The following is a 19,696-nucleotide window of genomic DNA, read 5'->3' on the forward strand; positions in this document are numbered from 1 at the left end:
GAGTCACAAGTTCGAACCTTAAAACGTACAGGGATTAGGAGGTGCAGTTGGGGGGCTGCCGCCCCCAAACCCCCACTTCGGTATATGAAAGGGGCTGTGCCCTCCTCAACGCCTCGCTCTTTACGCTAAAGTTTGACTTTCTCGCAACTCTTTTTTTAAACAATAAAAACTTTAGCGTAAAGAGCGAGGTGTTGAGGAGGGTGTTCGTATCAAACTCCTTTGATACGAAGTGCCCAGGTATGGAGGGAAAAAATAAAAATTGTGACCACATCGTTCTTTACTTAGGCAGCGCAAAATATTTCTACTTATTTTCAGTTAAAAAAAACTTTTATTTTATTTCTGACTTTTTTTTTAAACCATACTAGGAGATCCCTTTCCCACCCTGGTAAAAAGTGTTAGAAAACAGAGCTGGGATGTTTTGGCCATAAAATGCACCGTTTGAAGTATCTCCCTCCATCTCTAACTTCAAAACAATCAGAGAACCCTGTTGCTGAAGTTTTAGGGCCTTTTTAAATTTTGCAATTTGTCCATTACTGGCACTATAATATCCAAGGTGCCCCCCCCCCCCCAAAAAAAAGGATTTTTTTTATGCCCTCTTTCCCTATTTTTTCGTTTTTTTACTCTTTTTTAAAATAAATTTGTCAGTTATTGGCATCTGTCACATTGCTCCCCTCCCCAAGATTTTTCTCACATTCGCCCTAGTCACAATGGGCCTCCCCTAAGTGTTTGCTCTTGATCCGCCCCTGCCTACATGTAGTATTTGTTATTGGGAACACTCAAACATTGTTTGCAGGGGAGTTTTCAGCAGGGATCAACTTATCTGGCAGGAATTTTATCTATATACTTTCCTTAACACTTATCAACTAAACTAAAAAAAACTACACACAACTCAAATAAAATTCTCAAGTTTCAAAAACCCTAAATTCTGTGGAAATAGATGTCTAGAACCATGTTTGGGAATATTAAGGGGTAAAGGTTGTATGCATAATAAGCAAAGTAATGATAATATTTTACAATTTATGTTTATTTATTCTTTCTCCTCTTGATCTGGTTTCCCAGCAATGGAGCCTTTTGGCAGGAGAAGGGATGTGCTTTTTGTGATAAGTAAAAAAGTAAGTAAGTATGACGACACTAGACCCTTAAGGTCCAAACCGGCGGTGCTGATCTCCGTTTCGTGGCCCTCAGCAAGGAAGTGCAATGGGGGGCTGGGGGCCAGCCATCCTGTAAACATGCAAAAAAACAAATATGTATACAAAGCAAAAAGAAAAAAATTACAATGCAATCCTTAATTTATACTTTGCAGCATGCTGCTATTGATAAGATTATTATGTTTTCATCCAGTATTATCTACATTTCAAATAGTGCTAATTGGTAAATAACTGGAGTTCCATCTTCACTCGCTACATCAAATTATAAGAGCAAGTTCCAACTTTTATCCCCACAAATAGACCATAAGTTGCCAGTCCTACAGTCTTTCTAAGGCTATAGTCCAGCCTGTTTTAAATTTTGGAATATGTCTTACACCCTTCTTTGGAGAAGGATAGTAGCCTAATCAAAGGAGTTCCATATAACAGGAGGCTGGGATGTTTGTAGCTGCCAACACTTGTCTTTCAACTTTGTCATGGAGGCATTATGCTGACCTACAAGAATGATGTACAACTAAATAACCCCCTTTACCAAACATTCAAGTCAACACCATTCAAGAGGCTATACCAAAAAAAATGCTAAAATGTCCTGATAATAATCCATAAATGCGGCAATATATCTTCTCTGAGCATGTTCTCACCAACTAAAATAGTATCAAAACTGAAACCAACCTTTTGCTCAGACTGCTGCTGTCAGGGCAGGTATTGAAACGTGCTATAAAAAATTTGAAATAAATGGAACTCACACTCATAACCTCCTATAAACTCGAAGCACAAACTTCTCCATCATCCCATCAAAAACCTTCATAGGCAATTTATCCAATTTTTGTCACTTTGCTGCTTATAATAGCAACAGTCTTTTTTATCATTGGGAAAAACGATTAAACTTTACTTCAGTTCTGAATGTGTCCAAATATGCCTCTACACATTTTTTTTTTTTTTTTATTCAAGGCTCCAACATGTGAACATGCGTTTTGTAATAGATGCATTTGTGAGTGGTTAACAAGAAACCAGACTTGTCCTATAGATAGGACATATATAACAATTGATGCTCTAAAGCCAGCTCCAAGGATCCTGAGGAATTTTCTTTCAAGGTATATATTTATTTCTCTATATTTCAAATAGATGAAAACTGATTTATGAGAGACCAGAGACAGGATGAGTTTTGCAAAGTTCGTTTTCGTTTTCTTCCTTGCTGCTACCAGCAGTTTCCTAAGGCATTATTTTCATGTGTCAAAAGCAGTTGATACAGGTGCAAAGTATTCAATTCTAATTGTATAAACTCATTGATTCCATAATCTTTGATATTTGTTGGATGTATGCCTGCCTGTGCATTGCCATGTTTTTCAATAATATCTGACATTTGTAGATAATGAATTCATGATCTAAAATCAAGATTATACTAGGTCTGTTGTGAAATTGTAGCCATCATTCTTTAAATGGTAATCAGTGACTTTCGCCATATTTGGAGTTAATTGTTTCCCTACATTCCAAGCTATCATAACCATTATTGTGGAGTATTTTTCAAGAACTAACTAAAGAAGAATAGTTTTTGAGATGGAAGTAAAGAGCAAAGATGTAGCCAAAGATAAAAATAATTGTTTTGCAGTTTATGTAAGATTTATTTGCATAATCAGCTCAAATAATGTGGCTTGTCATATATCCTGAAATTTATGAAAAAACTAGCACTTTATTATGCAGTAACCCAATGTTAAAAACAGAATGTTTCCTTAGAAGTAAAAAGCCCTTAAGTAGCATTCAAAAGTAAGACTTATTTTTGTGGCTCTGCTTAGCCTCTCACAATGCCTTAACAACCTTGATGTTGGTACTTTTCAGTTAATACTTAAAATTTTCAAAAAGAGATGGCAGTTTCAGAAGTAGCGTTTGTTATTCCCAATTCAAATTCAAAACGTGCTTCTTAATTTTTGGATTCTAGAGGACAGGGATTCAGGAGATATTGTTAACCTTACCATGGTTATTATGGTTTTTGACCATGGTGATTATGTGGTATGCTTGTTTTGCTTCCCAGCCTTTCATATCCAGAAATGGAACTAAAAAGTGTTTTTTGCAACATATTACTTTACAATGATATTATCAAGAAGAACTCACAGAAGAGCATGCAGATATGATCAGTGTCTTTAACTGAGTCATTCAAAATCCCTTATGATACTGTGGTAGCCTGCTTGCCCTGGCGGGAAAAAAGGAGACCCGCAACTGCTAGCCATGCAAAAAAAATCTGTATTTTCAGGATGTGAGCTCGAAACCCAGAGTTAGGGGGTTTCAACAATGGGAAATACAATAGTGCACTTTTCATATTTATCTGCCGCCAGTTCAAGGGGATTTGATCTCTTTAAGTTCATGATAACTTCTGTATGCAGTGAATTTGATAAATGAATGAACCTATATAATTGTTATCATTTCTGTATTGCTTCTAAACAAAAAAAGAAATTTTTCATGGAATTTTTTTTCAAAGTGTGGTTTTAAACTTTTGGTTACTATGTACTGTGTTTTGCTGTGTACATGTTGCAGCTATTGGTACAATCATGATCTAATATATATGAGCAAACAAATCCATAACTTAGTCAATCATATTACAATCACATTGTCAATCCATAACCCATGTAGATAGTGAATTTATGGAGTATTTTGCAGTTACCAAAACCATAGTTAGACAACCACAACTATGATTGGAATACATTTGGGTGCTCAGGGTACTTCTGTCTGAAAAAGTAACTAACTAGATGTGTATATGAACGTCACTCTTAGGATCAAATAATTCTACCAAGATTCCGTGAGTATATTTTTGTCGGTAATAGTGATTATTTTGATGAATGTAACGGTATTTTTACCATTATGTCACTATTGAGTTATTATAAGGACTTCATTTCTGCTGGATTGATGTGGCTCTTTAATTAACTTCTTTCTCGGTAATTTTTTGTTAATTAATATCATATAGACCCATTTAAATGTGAGTTATTCTTTTGCTTTTCATTTTGATTTTGTTTGTGTAGCATTTTATGTTTTATACGACATAGGATTATATCCAATTTGAAAAAAAATGTGAAAAAAGGAGTTGCGAAACTCCGAATCAAAAGACTGCCGGAGGCATGCCCACCCACAGCTTTCATTATTCACGTACGTAAAGGACCTTGGGTGATTATTTTACGTCACGGATTCCTCGTGTGTATTTTTGTCGGTTATAGTGATTATTTTGATGAAGGTAATGGTATTTTTACTGATACACTACACATTAGCCTTGACCCTCTATTCCACGTATTATCAAGTCAAGAATTGTTGAAACCACACAAAAACCAAAAAAAGAATCTTGAATTTTTTTTGTTGCTTTTGAAGGGAGATGAGGGGAATGATTTTACATGAATGCGTCAATCAAAACTAGAAAAAGTTTTAAAGCCACAAGAACTATTCAAATATGCATTTTCTTTCAAGCAGGAATGGCTATTTTTCCAACATTTATGTTGATAAAAGAAATAAAATAAAATATTTAGTGGTATAAGACTTAGTAAGCTCCAAGTCAGTTCAACAGTAACTATACAAAATATTTGAAAGGTAATTTTGATAATATATAGGGCATGCAAAGCCAGAACTTTGAGGGGGAAGACTTTGCGATTATCATAAGTCATAAGTGGCTTTCAAAGTTAGATTTTTTGTTATTGTTCTAATGTAGTTAAACTTTGCTATCCTGAATAATATCATTCTACTTCTTAACATATATTTCTTTTAACATAGATTAACCTTGAGCTGTAGCAACCAGACACATGGATGTCCTGCCATTTTGACTTTGGAAAGACTTGATGCACATCTTTTACAATGTAATTTCGACCCCAAAAGACTTGTTACTTGCCAATCAGGATGTGGGTTTACTATACCCTTTGAAGAATTAGTTAATCATAGCTGTGTACAAAGTTTGAAGATCGAAATGGAATCAAAATTGGCAATAGTTAAAAAAAAAAATGAAGAAAATGAAGTAAAAATTTCAAAGTTGCTGTCAGAATTAGACTTGCTCAGAGAAAATCAGACAGTAAATCAGGTAATTGTTTATTGTTTGGTGGTGTAAGTTCGTGGAAGTTACGAGGGCAGGATTTTTTTATTTTTATTTTTCAATGTGGACAATTTCGTCTTTTTTTAATTTTTCTCTGGAAATATTAAAAAAAAACTGTTCAATGAAAATAATACAACAGGATTTTTATCAAAGTCTTATAGAGGGAATCTAGAGGGGTGAAAATTCCCCTTTTCTTCCTGAATTGAGCCCACTGTTACTGTTTGCCTCTGGATGTTTAATTACTTATTATAGTTGTCATGAAATTGAAAACCTATTGAAGAGTAACCTGTTTTCCATACTTATTGTAAGAAATTAAAATAAAAACACATATTTATTACAAGAAATTACAAAAAAAAGGCATAGGTGAAACAAATTTGTCTGTTATTACTGGCTAAAAGCAACAAATTCCGATGATGTTGCAATTATCAATCAATGCGACCACTACCTGCATTTACGCTTACATTTTACATTGAGTGCGTGAAAACGCGCATGAACTGATAAGTGGACTTTGTAAATATACTTTAGATACGCATGCAAGGATTGGTTCTAAAGTTCCTAGGGGTGAGCACTCGCCTACGAGGGACAGAAGGGTTTTCGAAAAAAATTGCATTGTTTTGAAAACACAAGAAATTTTCCATTTTGATCACTACAAATAATTTGCTCTTTTTATAATTTGCTCTTTTTACTTTAATATTTCTGATAAAATATATCTTTTTCAGTAATATATCTTTTGTAAAAATATACAGATTCCTCCCAACCCCCCGGCTAAAGGCATCGCATCAGGAAGTCGGTACCTGTGCAATGCAGACCATCAGTCAGCTTTTGAAACAGTTTTTTTAAGTGTATAAATACCTTTTGAATCAAGTTTTTCTCTGCTGCTATCAATGTCCTGTTATTCACTATAGAAGCAAATATAACATCCTTCTAACAATTATAAATATCGCAAAACTTTAGTGCAACATGACATAATAGGAAAGAGTGCCTTCAAGATGTTGGGTGGGGTAGATCCAAAGGCCCTACCTCACTTGCCCAGTCGGAACCATTGACTTGCCTCTGGCGCAAGTTCTATTCGTACATTTGTTCACAAACAATTTTAATTTTGCAATTATTATTATTTCTTTCTGTCTTCAATGAGGTACTCACATCCCTGCCTACATGGTCAACTTGGTTTGGGAAATTATGGACCAGTTTTTGGGTGTCATAATTATTTTAGTCTATGATTTTAAGAAAAATCAGTGTCCAGGAACCTTTTTTAGTCAGGGTTGAAAAATAACGGTACGAGTTCTAGTAAAGCAGGAAAGGGTTATGGGCGAAATAGAATAAAATTTTCAGTTAAAATTGAAAATTTACAGTAGTGGGATGTTGTAAAATTACCTTAAAATAAAAACTTGGTAATTAAAATTGGTAGAAATAAGGTAAAAAAAAAAGCTACTCCCTAGAAAATATAGGTTAAAATTCGTGTTTTAGAATTGGCCTGTAGCTACAAGACCAGTTGAGCATTTCTTTTTAAGCATGACTTTCAGCTTTTAATGAAATTTTGTAATGATTCTAATTTTCCGGGCTTAAAAAAAGATGATGCTCCTTCATCTGGAGTTTTATCAATTTAATTAACAGTCTAGTTTATCCTTTTGATTGGCACACATTTTTGATGCGTTTCTAAAAGCCTCCCCCCCTCCCTCCCAAACAAAAGTCCTGGATACGCCCTTGAGGGTTATATATCAATTTCTGCCTCCCTTCGTCTCTCCCTTAGAACTTTGGATTCCAAATTGACTGAACCCCCTCCAAAGTTTATTCGACCACACCTTCCACATGAAATGTCTCTGGGAAAATAAAATACATGAACTAATATTAATATATTAAGCCCTTATGGGTCTTTACTATAGGTAATGCTATACGATTGCCTCTGACTTAAAAAGGAGAGTAGAAATTTCAATGTTCCTTCTAATGAAGTGGAAGTATCCAAGGGGAAAATAGGGCGATGGTCAGTGGCGTGATTCCTTAAGCTTAGCCAGTCGACCCAGCTTTAAATGAGTACCTGGAGAAATCTGGGGAAGATAAGCAGGAAGGATATGCGAAAGCACAAGATGGCTGGTCCGTAACCCCCATTGCACTTCCTGGCTGAAGAGCCACGAAACGGAGAAAAGCAACACCGGTTTGGACCTTGAGGGTCTAGTGCCGTCATACTTACTAATGTATTCTATCGCCCGTCACTTATCTTTGTGGCTATGAAACCGGTTTTCTCAGATCTTACATTCAGATCAAAAACTTGAGTGTGTTCTGGAAAGTACCAAGAATTCTTACCCGATCTTGTATACGAACAGTCTTTCATTTAATCTAGCTTGGTTTGCTTGATTCAGGCTACGCTTTGCATTCCATTTCTCAATAGAGGTCCCTTGAGAATAACCAGTCTGGCGGGTTTCGTCTCTCGTTAGTATATAGCAGTGACCACATAAAGCACCAGTACATCTTTAATTCTTTATCTTGTCTGTCATATGTCAATCCTGCTTCTAGCCCTGTCTGTCTTCAACAGCTCACAGAACTAATATAATTTCATTTTAGCTAATATTTCACCATTCCAAAATTATAATTACCTGTCCTATAATCTATAATACACCTTATTGTTTTAACAAGAAAAGACTGAAATCACACGACGACCTTTCAATACAGTTGATGTAATACAGCTATTCACAAAGAATATCAATAAATCATATCCAAACCTGTTTTTATTTCCCTTTTAAAGAGAAATTATTAATGCACAGTATAGCATGTTTTGAAACTGTGGAAATCTCAAGGCGTCGTAAAATATGTCTGTAAAATATTAAGATACTGGTAAACTAAACTACGTAAAATAGGTAAAATACCAATTATACGGGGGTCCGTAAAATTACAGTAAAACACGTAGAATACCCAATTTTAATCAGGTGTATTTTAAGGTAGCATAGAAACAATGACTTTTTGCATTGGATTTATATCCAATGTTTTTGTAAAACATGGTTTTTATATGATTTTTTGTAAAAAAAAAAAAACAAAAAAAAGGGGCAGGTGGTGGAAAAATTAAAACCAAATTTTCAAATTAATTGTTTTAAGATTTATTCCTCATAGGGAGGGTTGCCCCCTCCTCATTACCTTACTCTTTGCGCTAAAGCTGTTTGCACTTTTAAAAAAAGCTTGATCAGGTGTGTAGGAATGAAGGTGAGTTTGAAGGTAACATTATTAAGATAGAAACAATGAATTTTCGCATTGGATTTATGTGTTTTCTTCCAGCTTACGCAAGACAGCATTTTTTTTTTAGTAATGAAACAAAATCCAAAAATGTTTGCAGAGGGGGGGGGATACTAGGGCCACTTCGTTGATACTAGGCGTTCATTTGTCTTTCTTTATACCAATTTTAATGGATGAAACTGCAGTTTGGAATTATCTGTTTGGAGTACAGTTTGGACTATGAATTGTCAAAAATTCAAACAAACCATGATAATGAGTGTGAACTAAGGAATTAAAAATTAGTATCTTTTTGTTGTAGCTACATTTCTCATTCTAGAGAGCTACATTTCTATAGCTTTACCCAATTTTCCATGCTTTATCTTCTCTTTGAACAGCATTGTCTTCTCAATTTGCATTCTTCAGCTAAATTTTTTCTAAAAAAAAAAATTGTACAAAAAAAGTTCTTTATTAGCCGAACTAAATTTATATTGTAAGTTCGTGATTTTTAAAAAATAATTAAAAAAGAGCCACGCTAAGGTATAAGGTGATTTGAGCCTATAAACATGCTAGACTCACCATTCTATGCAGAGCAAATACATTTACATTTGCTGAAAGAAAGTTCCAGTTAAAAAGATGCGTGCACTTGTGAACGAATGTTACTAAGTTAAAAAAAAATTATCATTTTAGGACACAGTTTTTACAGATGGTAAATTAGATTTTATTGGATATTTTAGTATTTTTTATAACTATTATAACTTCTCTGTCACCCATTTAAAAGCATCGTTCTTTTGCTTCTACCAAGTAATTGAACAAAATTCAAAATATTTGTTGAGGGTTAACAACCCTTAACAAAGCTACTTTATTGATTGCAGGTCTCCATCAAACTGAATTACAGTTTTAATTATCTAGATGGCAGGATGGCTTTACAGTTGTTTTTTTGTGGCCTGTAAGCATACTAGATTGATCAAATACATATACAAAAGTTTGCTTTTATTTTTTTAAAATAAAAAAAAGCAGCTAATGGACATTTTTATGTTTTCAGGGTACTGTATTTACAGACAGTAGATGGCTAACAAACTTTGAAATGGTTACCGAGAATTCAAACTTGTGTCTGACTTCAAGTTGGAGACTTGTGTCAAGACCTGTTCATTGGATGTTAGAGGTAATTTTGTTCCTTAATTATGTCAATAATTTTTCTAAATCTTCAACCATTTCTTCAGAAATCCCACATGCAAAACACGCATGTTCATTAAGTTCATGCCTGGCAAACACAATTTCAAAGACTATAACCTCTAAGATTGCTCCTATGAAACAAAGAAGAGAAAGTATAATAAATAAATAAAAAACAAACGAAAAAGCAGAGAAAAATGAGGGTAGTTTCAGACAGTGGAACAACATGAAGAGAAAATAAGCAAATATTTCGAGAAAGACCGCCGCCAAGTCGGCCTTAGTGCAAAAAAAATATTTGTAGACTTCACCTTTTGAAGACCTTTGAAGTAGACTTCATGAGAGACAAAAAGACACTAAATAAAAATATACCCGAATAAATCAAAGATTCGTTCACCAATTGGATTGCGGAAAATTCTCTGCTTAGCAATAGACTTTGCTTCCTTACAGACTCGATTTTCATTAAAAAATGCGTACAGTTGGTCTTACTTTACGAGTGGTTGTCAGCCAGTGGAACAACATAAAGACAACATAAGTAAATATTTCGAAAAAAACCTCCACCAAATCGTCCTCAGTGCAAAAAAAATTAACATTTTGAAGTAGACTTCACGAGAGACAAATAGACACTAAATAAAAATAAACCCGAATAAATGAAAGCCAATTCACCAATTGGATTGCGCCAAATTCTCTGCTTATCAATAGACTTAGCTTCCCTACAGGCTCGATTTTTTTTAAGAATACGTAGAGGTGCTTTTACTTTAAACTGAGGATGTCCAACTTAGAATAACTTAATTTTAAATGATTCAAATAAAAAATTTCCCAGTTTAAAGTAAAACCACCTGTGCGCATTTTTAGTGAAAATCGATTCTGTATGGAAGCTAAGTGAACCCCACTTCTAAAGGTTTTTTTTTTTTTTTTTTTTACTGAGGACGACTTGGGGAGGTCTTATTATCTCTTCATGTTGTTCCACTGGTTGACTCCCATGTTTTTTTCTGCTTTTTTATTTTTTTGACATAGATAATTTTGGAGACCACACTGCTTTTCCATGACGGTAAATAAAACTTCAAATAGGGACAAATAAATATATTTTTGTAGAGATTTGAATTTCCCAATTGGACTGAAGTGTAAATAATAGCTTAGATTAAGATTCTTAAATAAGAGAATATTGTTTCGTTCATCAGCAAATTAATCTGATTAATAACTTTAGTGAATTAAGATGTCTTCCTTCTTTATGTCATTCAGAGACATTGTTTTAATTTTTATTCCCTTAAGACCAATAAATAAGTAAATATAGGGCTGAGGAATTGGCTAGATAAATATTTCTTTTATTATTATTATGAATTTAAATGAATATATAAAACGATAATGTATTAAACTCACTGAAAAATAAAACATCTGAAACAAAAGCAAAAATGTATTCGAGACAGAAAAACCCTTCTGAAGCATAATCGGCAAATTCCAAAGAACAGATAATCATTCAAAATTCAAGAAAAAATTGATTATTTTTAACAAACTAATAAAGCAAGGCCGTATCAAGGAGGGGGGAGTTAGAGGGTTACAAAAGGATTATTTTGGGGGTTGCCGGGGTGGGGGGTAAAAACGCATCAAAAACGTGTTTGTATCTATTTTTGTGACGTTTTTACGAGTCGGACAAACATTTCGGGAGGTGGGGGGGGGTCAAACCCCCTAACCCCTTTTGATACGGGTTATAGCGCTATAAATCGAGATTGAACCACTTTTTGCACTGCTTAAGGTATGAGATAGGGTCGGTCAGTCTGGTATCAAAACAATCCGCAGGGTATGCAGTTTATCTGGAAAACACCAGTAGGAAGTTTGAAAAGGTCTGAGACTTAACTACACATAATTATTGAATGCTATAGCACAAATTACCTGGCAGCAAATATCAAATGTATATTTGAAAGACTAAAGACAAATAAAGATATCGAGGAGCTATTTACAGCCAATTATAATGCAACAGATGAAAGATACTTGTACAAAAGCGTAATTGATTTTCTCGTGGATACTAATATTGTTTGAGGAGAGCGAAGTGAGTGCAGAAGAGAGCGAGAACGAGTAGGAAGAGCCGTGTAGGTACCAGCCGGCCTACAAGCCTTAAATTGCTGGGAACAGGCGGCTTGAGTACTCGTACTTCCCACAAGCCATCCAATTCCATCGTTTACTCTTTTCCTTTTGTAATGTATTATTGTGTTTGTTATATGAAAAACAAGAGTATTTATTATATTCCTTAACAATTGTAGCAATATATATATATATATATATATATATATATATATATATCTTGACTCTTGAATCTATATATCAAGACTCTTGAATATATATATATATATATATATATATATATATATATATATATATATATGATAATGGTAATAAGCTTACCTTAAGCTACGGATGTCAGGTATTGTGTTATCTTGGAACGATAATTTCGACAGGACCTGTGCCTGTCATCATCAGGTTCAAATTCAAGACTGATGATGACAGGCACAGGTCCTGTCGAAATTATCGTTCCAAGATTACACAATACCCGACATCCATAGCTTAGGTAAGCTTATTACCATTATCATGTACAAGAGTCAGGTTGGCCTCAGAGAATATATTAATATATATATATATATATATATATATATATATATATATATATATATATATATATATATGATTGTCTTGATTTTCGATGCATTAATTGTGTATTTAGAAGAAACCTGTTGGAAGCAGAAAGGAGTCTATTATAGATTCCAAGGTTCTGTTTTCCGAAAGATGACAGGGAATTCATGGATATTATTTTTACCCTTATTTTTATAAGATGCGACATTTTTTAATGTTTTTTATAAGATGCTTGTTTTTATAAGATGCGACATTTTTTAATTGTCATATGAAAGTTAAAAGAAAAAATAAATTGCTTTGTATTCTATCGCTTTTTTATTTTTCGTTTGTTAATTTGCCTTAAATGAAATATACAAAGTTTTGAACTTGAGTTCGAAATTTCCTTATTCACATTGAATTTCACCTTCAACGACCTTTTTTATATATATGACTTTACAACTAACTGTGCGAGAATAGCAGTCAGGACTTGCTTCAAATGATTTATTTTTCCCAGAATCTCAACGGATTTTTCTTTTTCCAGGTAGCCAGAGAGTGTCTATCCAAATCTGGATGTCCTTTGGAGATGGTTAACACTCTGATTCAGAACTCATACGCAAATCGATGGCCTCCTGGGCTACGTTCCAAAAAAGCTCGAAGAGCAAACCGGGATCGATTAACAGCATATCGCTGTCGGTATCATTATGTATGCAGTCGGAAGTTCAATTTTGATTTAAATATTATAATGGCATCGGATAACACTCACATGGACCAACAGATTTTTGTTATAAATCCTGGATTTTTAGTCCTGTATTATAACATGTAGAAACGGGATTTTTGTGTCCGGGCCAATAAAACATGAGTAAAAACTTAGCATAAAGCTTTTGTGTTTCTCCAATTAGTTTAAATAAATATTCATAATTACTTTATTTTCTACAGTCAATGTAAACTATTCATGTAGAAGAAAGTATATGAACCTCCTTCCTGAATATGTATTAGGTGGATGGGGTTTGAAAAATCAAAAAGTATTCAGAAAATCACAATTTTCACAGGTTTAGAGATGAATCAGACGAAATTCTAGAAAACAGGAAGATAGTACTAAATAATTTAGTTGGAAAAACTGGCTTCCAAAATAAATTCTATTACCTGCTTTTTTATCACCTGCATATAGCTGCGGGAGGTGTTCCAGTCTACCTTTCAGTGTGTCAGTATTGTGACATGGAAAAGTGCGAAATACTTGTTTTCTAGATTTAACAACATTTAGAAAAGCATAAAGCAATACGTCTTTATCCTCCTTCTTCAGTACTCTCCCCCCCTCCCAATAAAAAAAGAACACAAAAAAAACTGTTTTTCAAACTTCTGACAGTACTCCAGTCGTCGTAAAATACAAATGGAATTTTCACTGTTGATATCTTTGTCACTTAAAGTTATTTGTTTGTCCTTCTTCTCCTTTTTTAACTTTAGAGAGAAAAAAAATCACTAGGGAAATAAGTTGCCAAAACTCAAGTGGTGTATACATCATCATTATTGAAAAAAAGTATACATGTCTTTCTAGGTGAAGTTCATTTTACGGTATTCAGGAGAGGAACTAGACCCTAGGGAAAAGCTTGAGATCCTGACTCGCAAATGCTTATTTGATAACAAGTGTCACCAAACAAATGAGAAAACAGAAAATTTTTAGAAGTGCCAATTTCCAAAAGTGCTTTTGACCATTGTTGAATTCCTTGGAGAAATGTTGTCTGGAGGTGATAAACGAATGTTGAACAACAGACTATGACATAGCATAGCTTCAATTTGGAAAGAAATGTATATTTCTAGTGGGAAACTTTAAAAACTTAAGAAAAAAAAAATTTGTTATGCTGGAGAGCAAAGGAAAATTTTTATGATCCATTTTTATTTTGGAAATCAGTAAGTAGGAAACGTCATCCTCAGCTTTCCCGGAATGTTTCATCCTTTTAGTCTCTAGCCTTTTAGAGACCCAGGGTTAAAAATGCCCCACTTTCACAATAATACAAGGCGTATGTAAAATTGCATAATTTACGGTCCTTGTCCCAGGGGATGTGGGGGGAGGGGAAAATTATCCCTGGAGGCATACTTATTTGACTTTTCGATTAATTTGAACCAAATGGCTATCTCAAATTTTAATCGGACGTCTCTTGGGATTGAGGTGGAGGACGCCTAGGAAGGGCCTAAGACGGAGGCTCATTGTTTTCCCATCATTTTTGATTCTTAAGAAAGGCACTATGACTTTCGATATTCAATCGAATGAGCCCCCTTCAACGTTTCGACAACAACACCTTCCAATCGAATTAGCCAAGTAATAAAACTTATTTTTTGAAGCAATATCGCTCTTTACTTAGGCAGTGCTATTACGCTGATTGACCTTCGCTGCACTAATGGCTGAAACTTAAGTTTGGCCTTTGCATCGTAACAGCGAAGATCGGACGCCCTTCTTACTCATTTTGTAGGGATTGACGTATACGACTTATTTTCACCTTCAGAGGGTTGTAGTTCAAACCAGTAGACATTATCGCTTGTGCTTCTCAGCAGTTGTGACCCACAGGTTACAGTTGCTGCAATGTTTCATAGGCCCTTGATACCAAAACTTGTTATTGGTTATCAAGTGTCTTCACTAGATAATCAAGTCTGTAGAGGCTAGGCTTATTAATTCTGGTATGTTCGTGAGGATAAGGCCTCTTCATCAAAGTTCACAAAAATCACATGGAATAAGAATTTCATGATATTTTTCTATTTCTAGGGATTTTTATTCACAGAATTCGAGATTTTTCTATTCTTTGTTTCTCTGAAAATACAAAGCGTCACAATATTTGACAAGTTTCGAAAGAAAAGTGTTCAACACATGATCCAATTTTACTGAGGATGGGTAAAAATAAAGCACCCAACTAAAAGATGGATAAGACTGCAAAATGACAAATTAATCCTGTTTTTCATCCTATTTTATGGAAGTTTCTCCATTTTTCTATTTCTTATGAGTCTATAGGTTTAAATTCCCCTTTAAAATGGCACCCCTCCTAAGAATACTTTTACTGCATTTGAACATTTTAATTATTTGTATTTTGATTTTCTATACAAGGATTGTTTAATAAAATATTAAATATTTGGCTCTATAGCAAAACTGGTCAACCATGAAAAAAAAACGAAAAAGTAAATACTGGAAGACAACCGGTCTATGCCCTGTAGGACGAAAAAGAAAACAATCATTCTACTATTTCGCCCGTACGCAGAAAGGCGTCATCACCGTTGAAAAATGGGAAGAATTAAATCATAAAAAGTAAAAAGAAATTTTAACTGAAAATAGAACAACAAGAATGTGTTTTAATCTTTTCTTTTTATCTGTCTTAATTTTAGATTCCTTACTTTTTTTTAAGTTATTACGATTTAGGTACTTTTCTTTTTTTAACGCTGAAAACACTTTTTGTATAATGAATATAGTTATAGAATTACTTTTCTTCAGGGGGTGAATCCAGGACCTGGATCCACCACTACTCTTCTTCTTCTTGTTGTTGGGTTTGTTGTTCTTCTTGTTTTTTTAAAAATTTTCCTATTGGATTTTGAAGAATCAAAGACTCACTGCTTTTTTGTTTTGTTTTTCAATATTCTTCTTTGACTGTGAAAAGCTTCTCACAAGAATCCCACTGTAAAATATCTATAAAGATTCTAAAAACGTTAATTCAACGTTAAAGACTAAAATAATTACTGATTAAAATCAAGATAAGAATTAGAAGCAAAGTAGAAGTCCCCGATGTTGAAAAAAGGGAAGAATCTAAATAAAAGAAACTAAAAAAGAAGACGGATTCTTAAATAAAAAAAGAATCACAAAAATGTGTTTAATCTTTTCTTTTCATTTGTCTTAATTCTAGATTTCTTACTTTTTTAAGTTATTACAATTTTGGTTCTTCTTTTTGTCAACACTTTGTTGCATATTGACTATAGTCGTATAACTGCTGTTTTTCTTCTTCTTTTTGGCCCTTGATTCACTTTTTTTAAATATTCTTCTTTGTGTAAAAAACTTCTCAAGCAACAAAACATGTGAAGGCCTATTGTAAATATTAGAAACATAAGAAAAAGAATTAAGTTCTGAATCGCATAAAGTATCAGTTTATTTCAGAAAATAAACCTTTTCCTTCAAAGCAATAAAGATTAATGAAGACACATATACGACTAATTGGACTAATGTTAAGAAAACTATCAGTCGTATAAACTTTTTCTCTCCCGAGCAAATGATGATACAGATGCATCATAAAGCGCCTATAAATGACGTTTTTATTATGACGTTCAACGCAATTTAGAAATCGTGGAAAAACTGACAGAAAATATATTCCTCGTTTCCCATGAAAAGGTTTATTTGATTTTCTAATTTTGATAAAATTGGTTGTGTAGAAGTAAAAAAAAAGCCCAAAATGTGGCCTGTTAAAATCTTTGAGGGGATAGATGGCTAAAAATTCGCACTTTTTTTTTCTTACTCTTTATTTACTAGCCGATGTTATGTTGGTTGAGCTAACACTAATCATTTTCTCATCAATGTAATACATTAGAAGGTTCTTTTTTTCTTAGAGATTTCAACAGAAATTAAATAGACATAGACATAGGTTTATTAAGATCGAACAGCGTAGCCATGGCTAATTTATGTCGTCTTTACAGCAATATGAAAAAAAAAAAATACAAATAACACTATAAAAACACTAACACGTGAATTCAAATAACACTAAGTCTTGTTGTATGCTTCAACGAAGAAGGGGACAAACGTGTTTTTGTAGCGGCTGGTCCTGCAGACAGGGGGTTAGGTTCTTCGACTGGGATCTGGTTCTTTGGTTAACAGGAGCATTAGGTGGGAGGATCAGTCTGTGATGGGGCGAAGATAGCAGTGACTTGCCGAGGGACATGATCAGTGATAATCGTCTGTCGCTGAGAGATTCAAGGTTCAGTTCTTGCAAGAGCCAAACTCCCTCTGCCTCCAAACTTTTCTAAATGCAAGCTTCCGTTTCAGAAGCCCTCTTGAGGAGGTTTATGACCTTGAAGCTTATGGATTAAAGCCCAGCTTTTTTTCATGCACTATTCATCGTAAAAATTCTTACCAAAAGTTTTTGAAATGTCTAATTGTGAATAATCCCTTTTTTTCATGTAGAATACAAAGACGAGAAAGTTTTTCATATTCCTACTGTGTATTTAATGACCCTCTCATAACAGAAAACCCTAAAATATTGCGACATTGGAGTTTTCATGCATTAAAACTGTCCTTTTTTACGACCTTAACTATTTTACACTGAGAAGATACTCAGAGCTTACACTGTCCGCGCATTACTATGTTGATGATTTGTAAAGTATATAAAATCATAAATCAACCCATGAAAAGAGGAGAGCGATGCTAGAAGAAATCTGGGAAGCTGATCAAGCCACAAAAAGTGTCAAAAGTGGCTATATAGCTCTCTTGGTTTATATATATGGCTCTTTATTGTTCAGATTTGTTCAGAGGTTGGCTGGCCCCCAGCCCCCCATTGCACTTCCTGGCTGAAGGGCCACGAAACGGAGATCAGCACCGCCGGTTTGGACCTTAAGGGTCTAGTGCCGCATCCTTTACCTTTACCTGAACAGAGCGTTGATTGTTCGGTAATTAGTACCCTATTCAAGTTGTCATATGGGAAAATGAAACTTATTCTCAATGCTCAATTATATATACAACGTGATGATAGTATTTGAGGGGGATTTTTACTAGATTTTAGGGGAGTATTGACAGTACAGAAAGGAATCGTTAGCAGAAACTGACATCAAAAGAAGGTACGTGTAACTGATGCAGCAGTTAGAGGCTGGAAGATTTGAGGGTTTTACCCAGGGACTCAGACTCGTGAGTTTTTTTGTAGTTTTACCAATCCACGAAAAGCGAGAGTTGCAGACCACGATTAAAAGCTGAGCCGTCACAATTATCAAATCATTCCATTTAACTACCAGAAATTGTACAATGGGTCTATTGGATAAAGGGGTACAAATTGAGTGGTTAGGGTGGCAAGGGCTATTTTGAGGAGGGTAATTACAATCCATTAAATTTAATCCCTGCCCTTAGACCTTGAAAATACCGTTTTTCGGTTTTTCATCAAAAATTTTATAAAGCAAAACTGCCCCCCCCCCCCCTCCTAGATTTGTAAAAATACATTTTTTGATATATTTATTTTTAGAAAATGACAAGGAATCTTTGACACCCCCAACACTCTCTAAAAATGGCACCCCTGGTTGGAGGTATCACTGATGGTGGATAAAAAAACTGAATGCAGCAATTTCCTGGCCTTCTTCTGTAGGCTAATCACATTCCCCGGTTGAATACTATATGTCAAGGTTTTTCAAACTTAATTTACCACAAGCCTCTCTTGACTTTAATTTATCTTTCAGGACTGCCATCACTATTACTGTACATGTATAGCAGCTAGAACCACACTATACGGTGAGCAGACCCCTGATGTGCAGCTCATAGACGTGTTTGAGGGTTCTGAGATTACAGTTTAAAAATCCCTCGAAAGTTACAGGATTTATTCGAAAGCTACGTGGCAAATCTTGGAAAATATTTTGGTAAACATGGGGAAAAGAAAACTTTTTGGCCAAAGCTGACCCCCCTCCTTTCCCTTCATAAGTGTTTGCCATGAACATTCATGCTTTGAGAACTAGAATAGGGCACGCCCTTATAACTCTAATCGACAGACTTTTCAAAATCAAGGTAAACCTCAATAATTTACCTATTTGATAATTTACCCTTTGGATCCCTTCCTTTTTTCATACGTGCGTATAATCGTTCTTATTTTTCTGATTGGTGGTGTGGCAGGGGTGGGGGGGTGGGTGGGAGAAGAGGTACAATTGTCCAAGGTTATAGTAATTGATAACACGCCAGTCAGATATTTTTCTTGCAAAATAGGTATCCTAGTATTGTTATGGGGGAGGGGATCAATAACGTTGCCTCCTGGCGTCGAAAAGCTTACCTATATCTTTGATTTTTATTTATCCCTTTTCTGATTCCGATCGCTTTTAGTTTTAATTTTCATAGAGACGAAATCTGGTTAGATAAGTGTTTGAAAACAATATACAAATTTAAGTTATTTGGTAGATTTAGAAATTTAGATTTGGAATTTTTTATATTCGGTAATTCATCATGAATTGGTTTAAACGCCTTATATGCTAATCTCTTTAAAGTGTCATACAAACTCAAATGAATAATTACATTGTTCGGGAACAAACTATCAGGAAAGATGAGGCCTCATAAACTTCTTGTGGCATAAGCTCTATCGACAGTGGCGGATCCAGGGGAGGGGCGAGGGGGGCGTGCGCCCACCTAAAATAGTCTAAAGTAGTGTAGTTTACTTAATTAACGCAAGTTTGCGTTAATTAAACTTGCTCCTAACGCAAGTTTATCAGAACGCAAGTTTATATTTTGCGCTCCCCTAAAAAAAAAACCTGGATCCGCCAATGTCTATCGATGTTCATAGCCATAGCTAAAGAGAAGGTCTGCCAGGCCTCCTCC

General features: G+C 34.5%; 1 protein-coding gene across 2 annotated transcripts in view; it reads left to right on the forward strand.

The window, feature by feature from the left end:
- LOC148940504 (E3 ubiquitin-protein ligase NRDP1-like) overlaps positions 1-18,727 on the forward strand; it is a 34,013-nt gene extending 15,286 nt beyond the window's left edge. The window contains exons 2-6 of one of the 2 annotated variants that reach the window (XM_089104893.1): positions 2,097-2,239; positions 4,893-5,193; positions 9,449-9,568; positions 12,719-12,880; positions 18,577-18,727. In XM_089104893.1, the coding sequence (XP_088961019.1) occupies positions 2,097-2,239; positions 4,893-5,193; positions 9,449-9,568; positions 12,719-12,880; positions 18,577-18,690 (840 nt within the window). In that variant the 3' untranslated portion in view covers positions 18,691-18,727. Of the gene's footprint in view, positions 1-2,096; positions 2,240-4,892; positions 5,194-9,448; positions 9,569-12,718; positions 13,250-18,576 lie in introns of those variants that run through there. The other variant, XM_089104892.1, reaches the window with a different exon arrangement.
- The last annotated feature ends 969 nt before the right edge of the window (positions 18,728-19,696 follow it).

This window comes from Artemia sp. Qi Xiang Cuo, chromosome 19, assembly GCF_049724085.1.
Source record: "Artemia sp. Qi Xiang Cuo chromosome 19, ASM4972408v1, whole genome shotgun sequence".
In the NCBI taxonomy this organism is placed as follows: Eukaryota; Metazoa; Arthropoda; class Branchiopoda; order Anostraca; family Artemiidae; genus Artemia; species Artemia sp. Qi Xiang Cuo.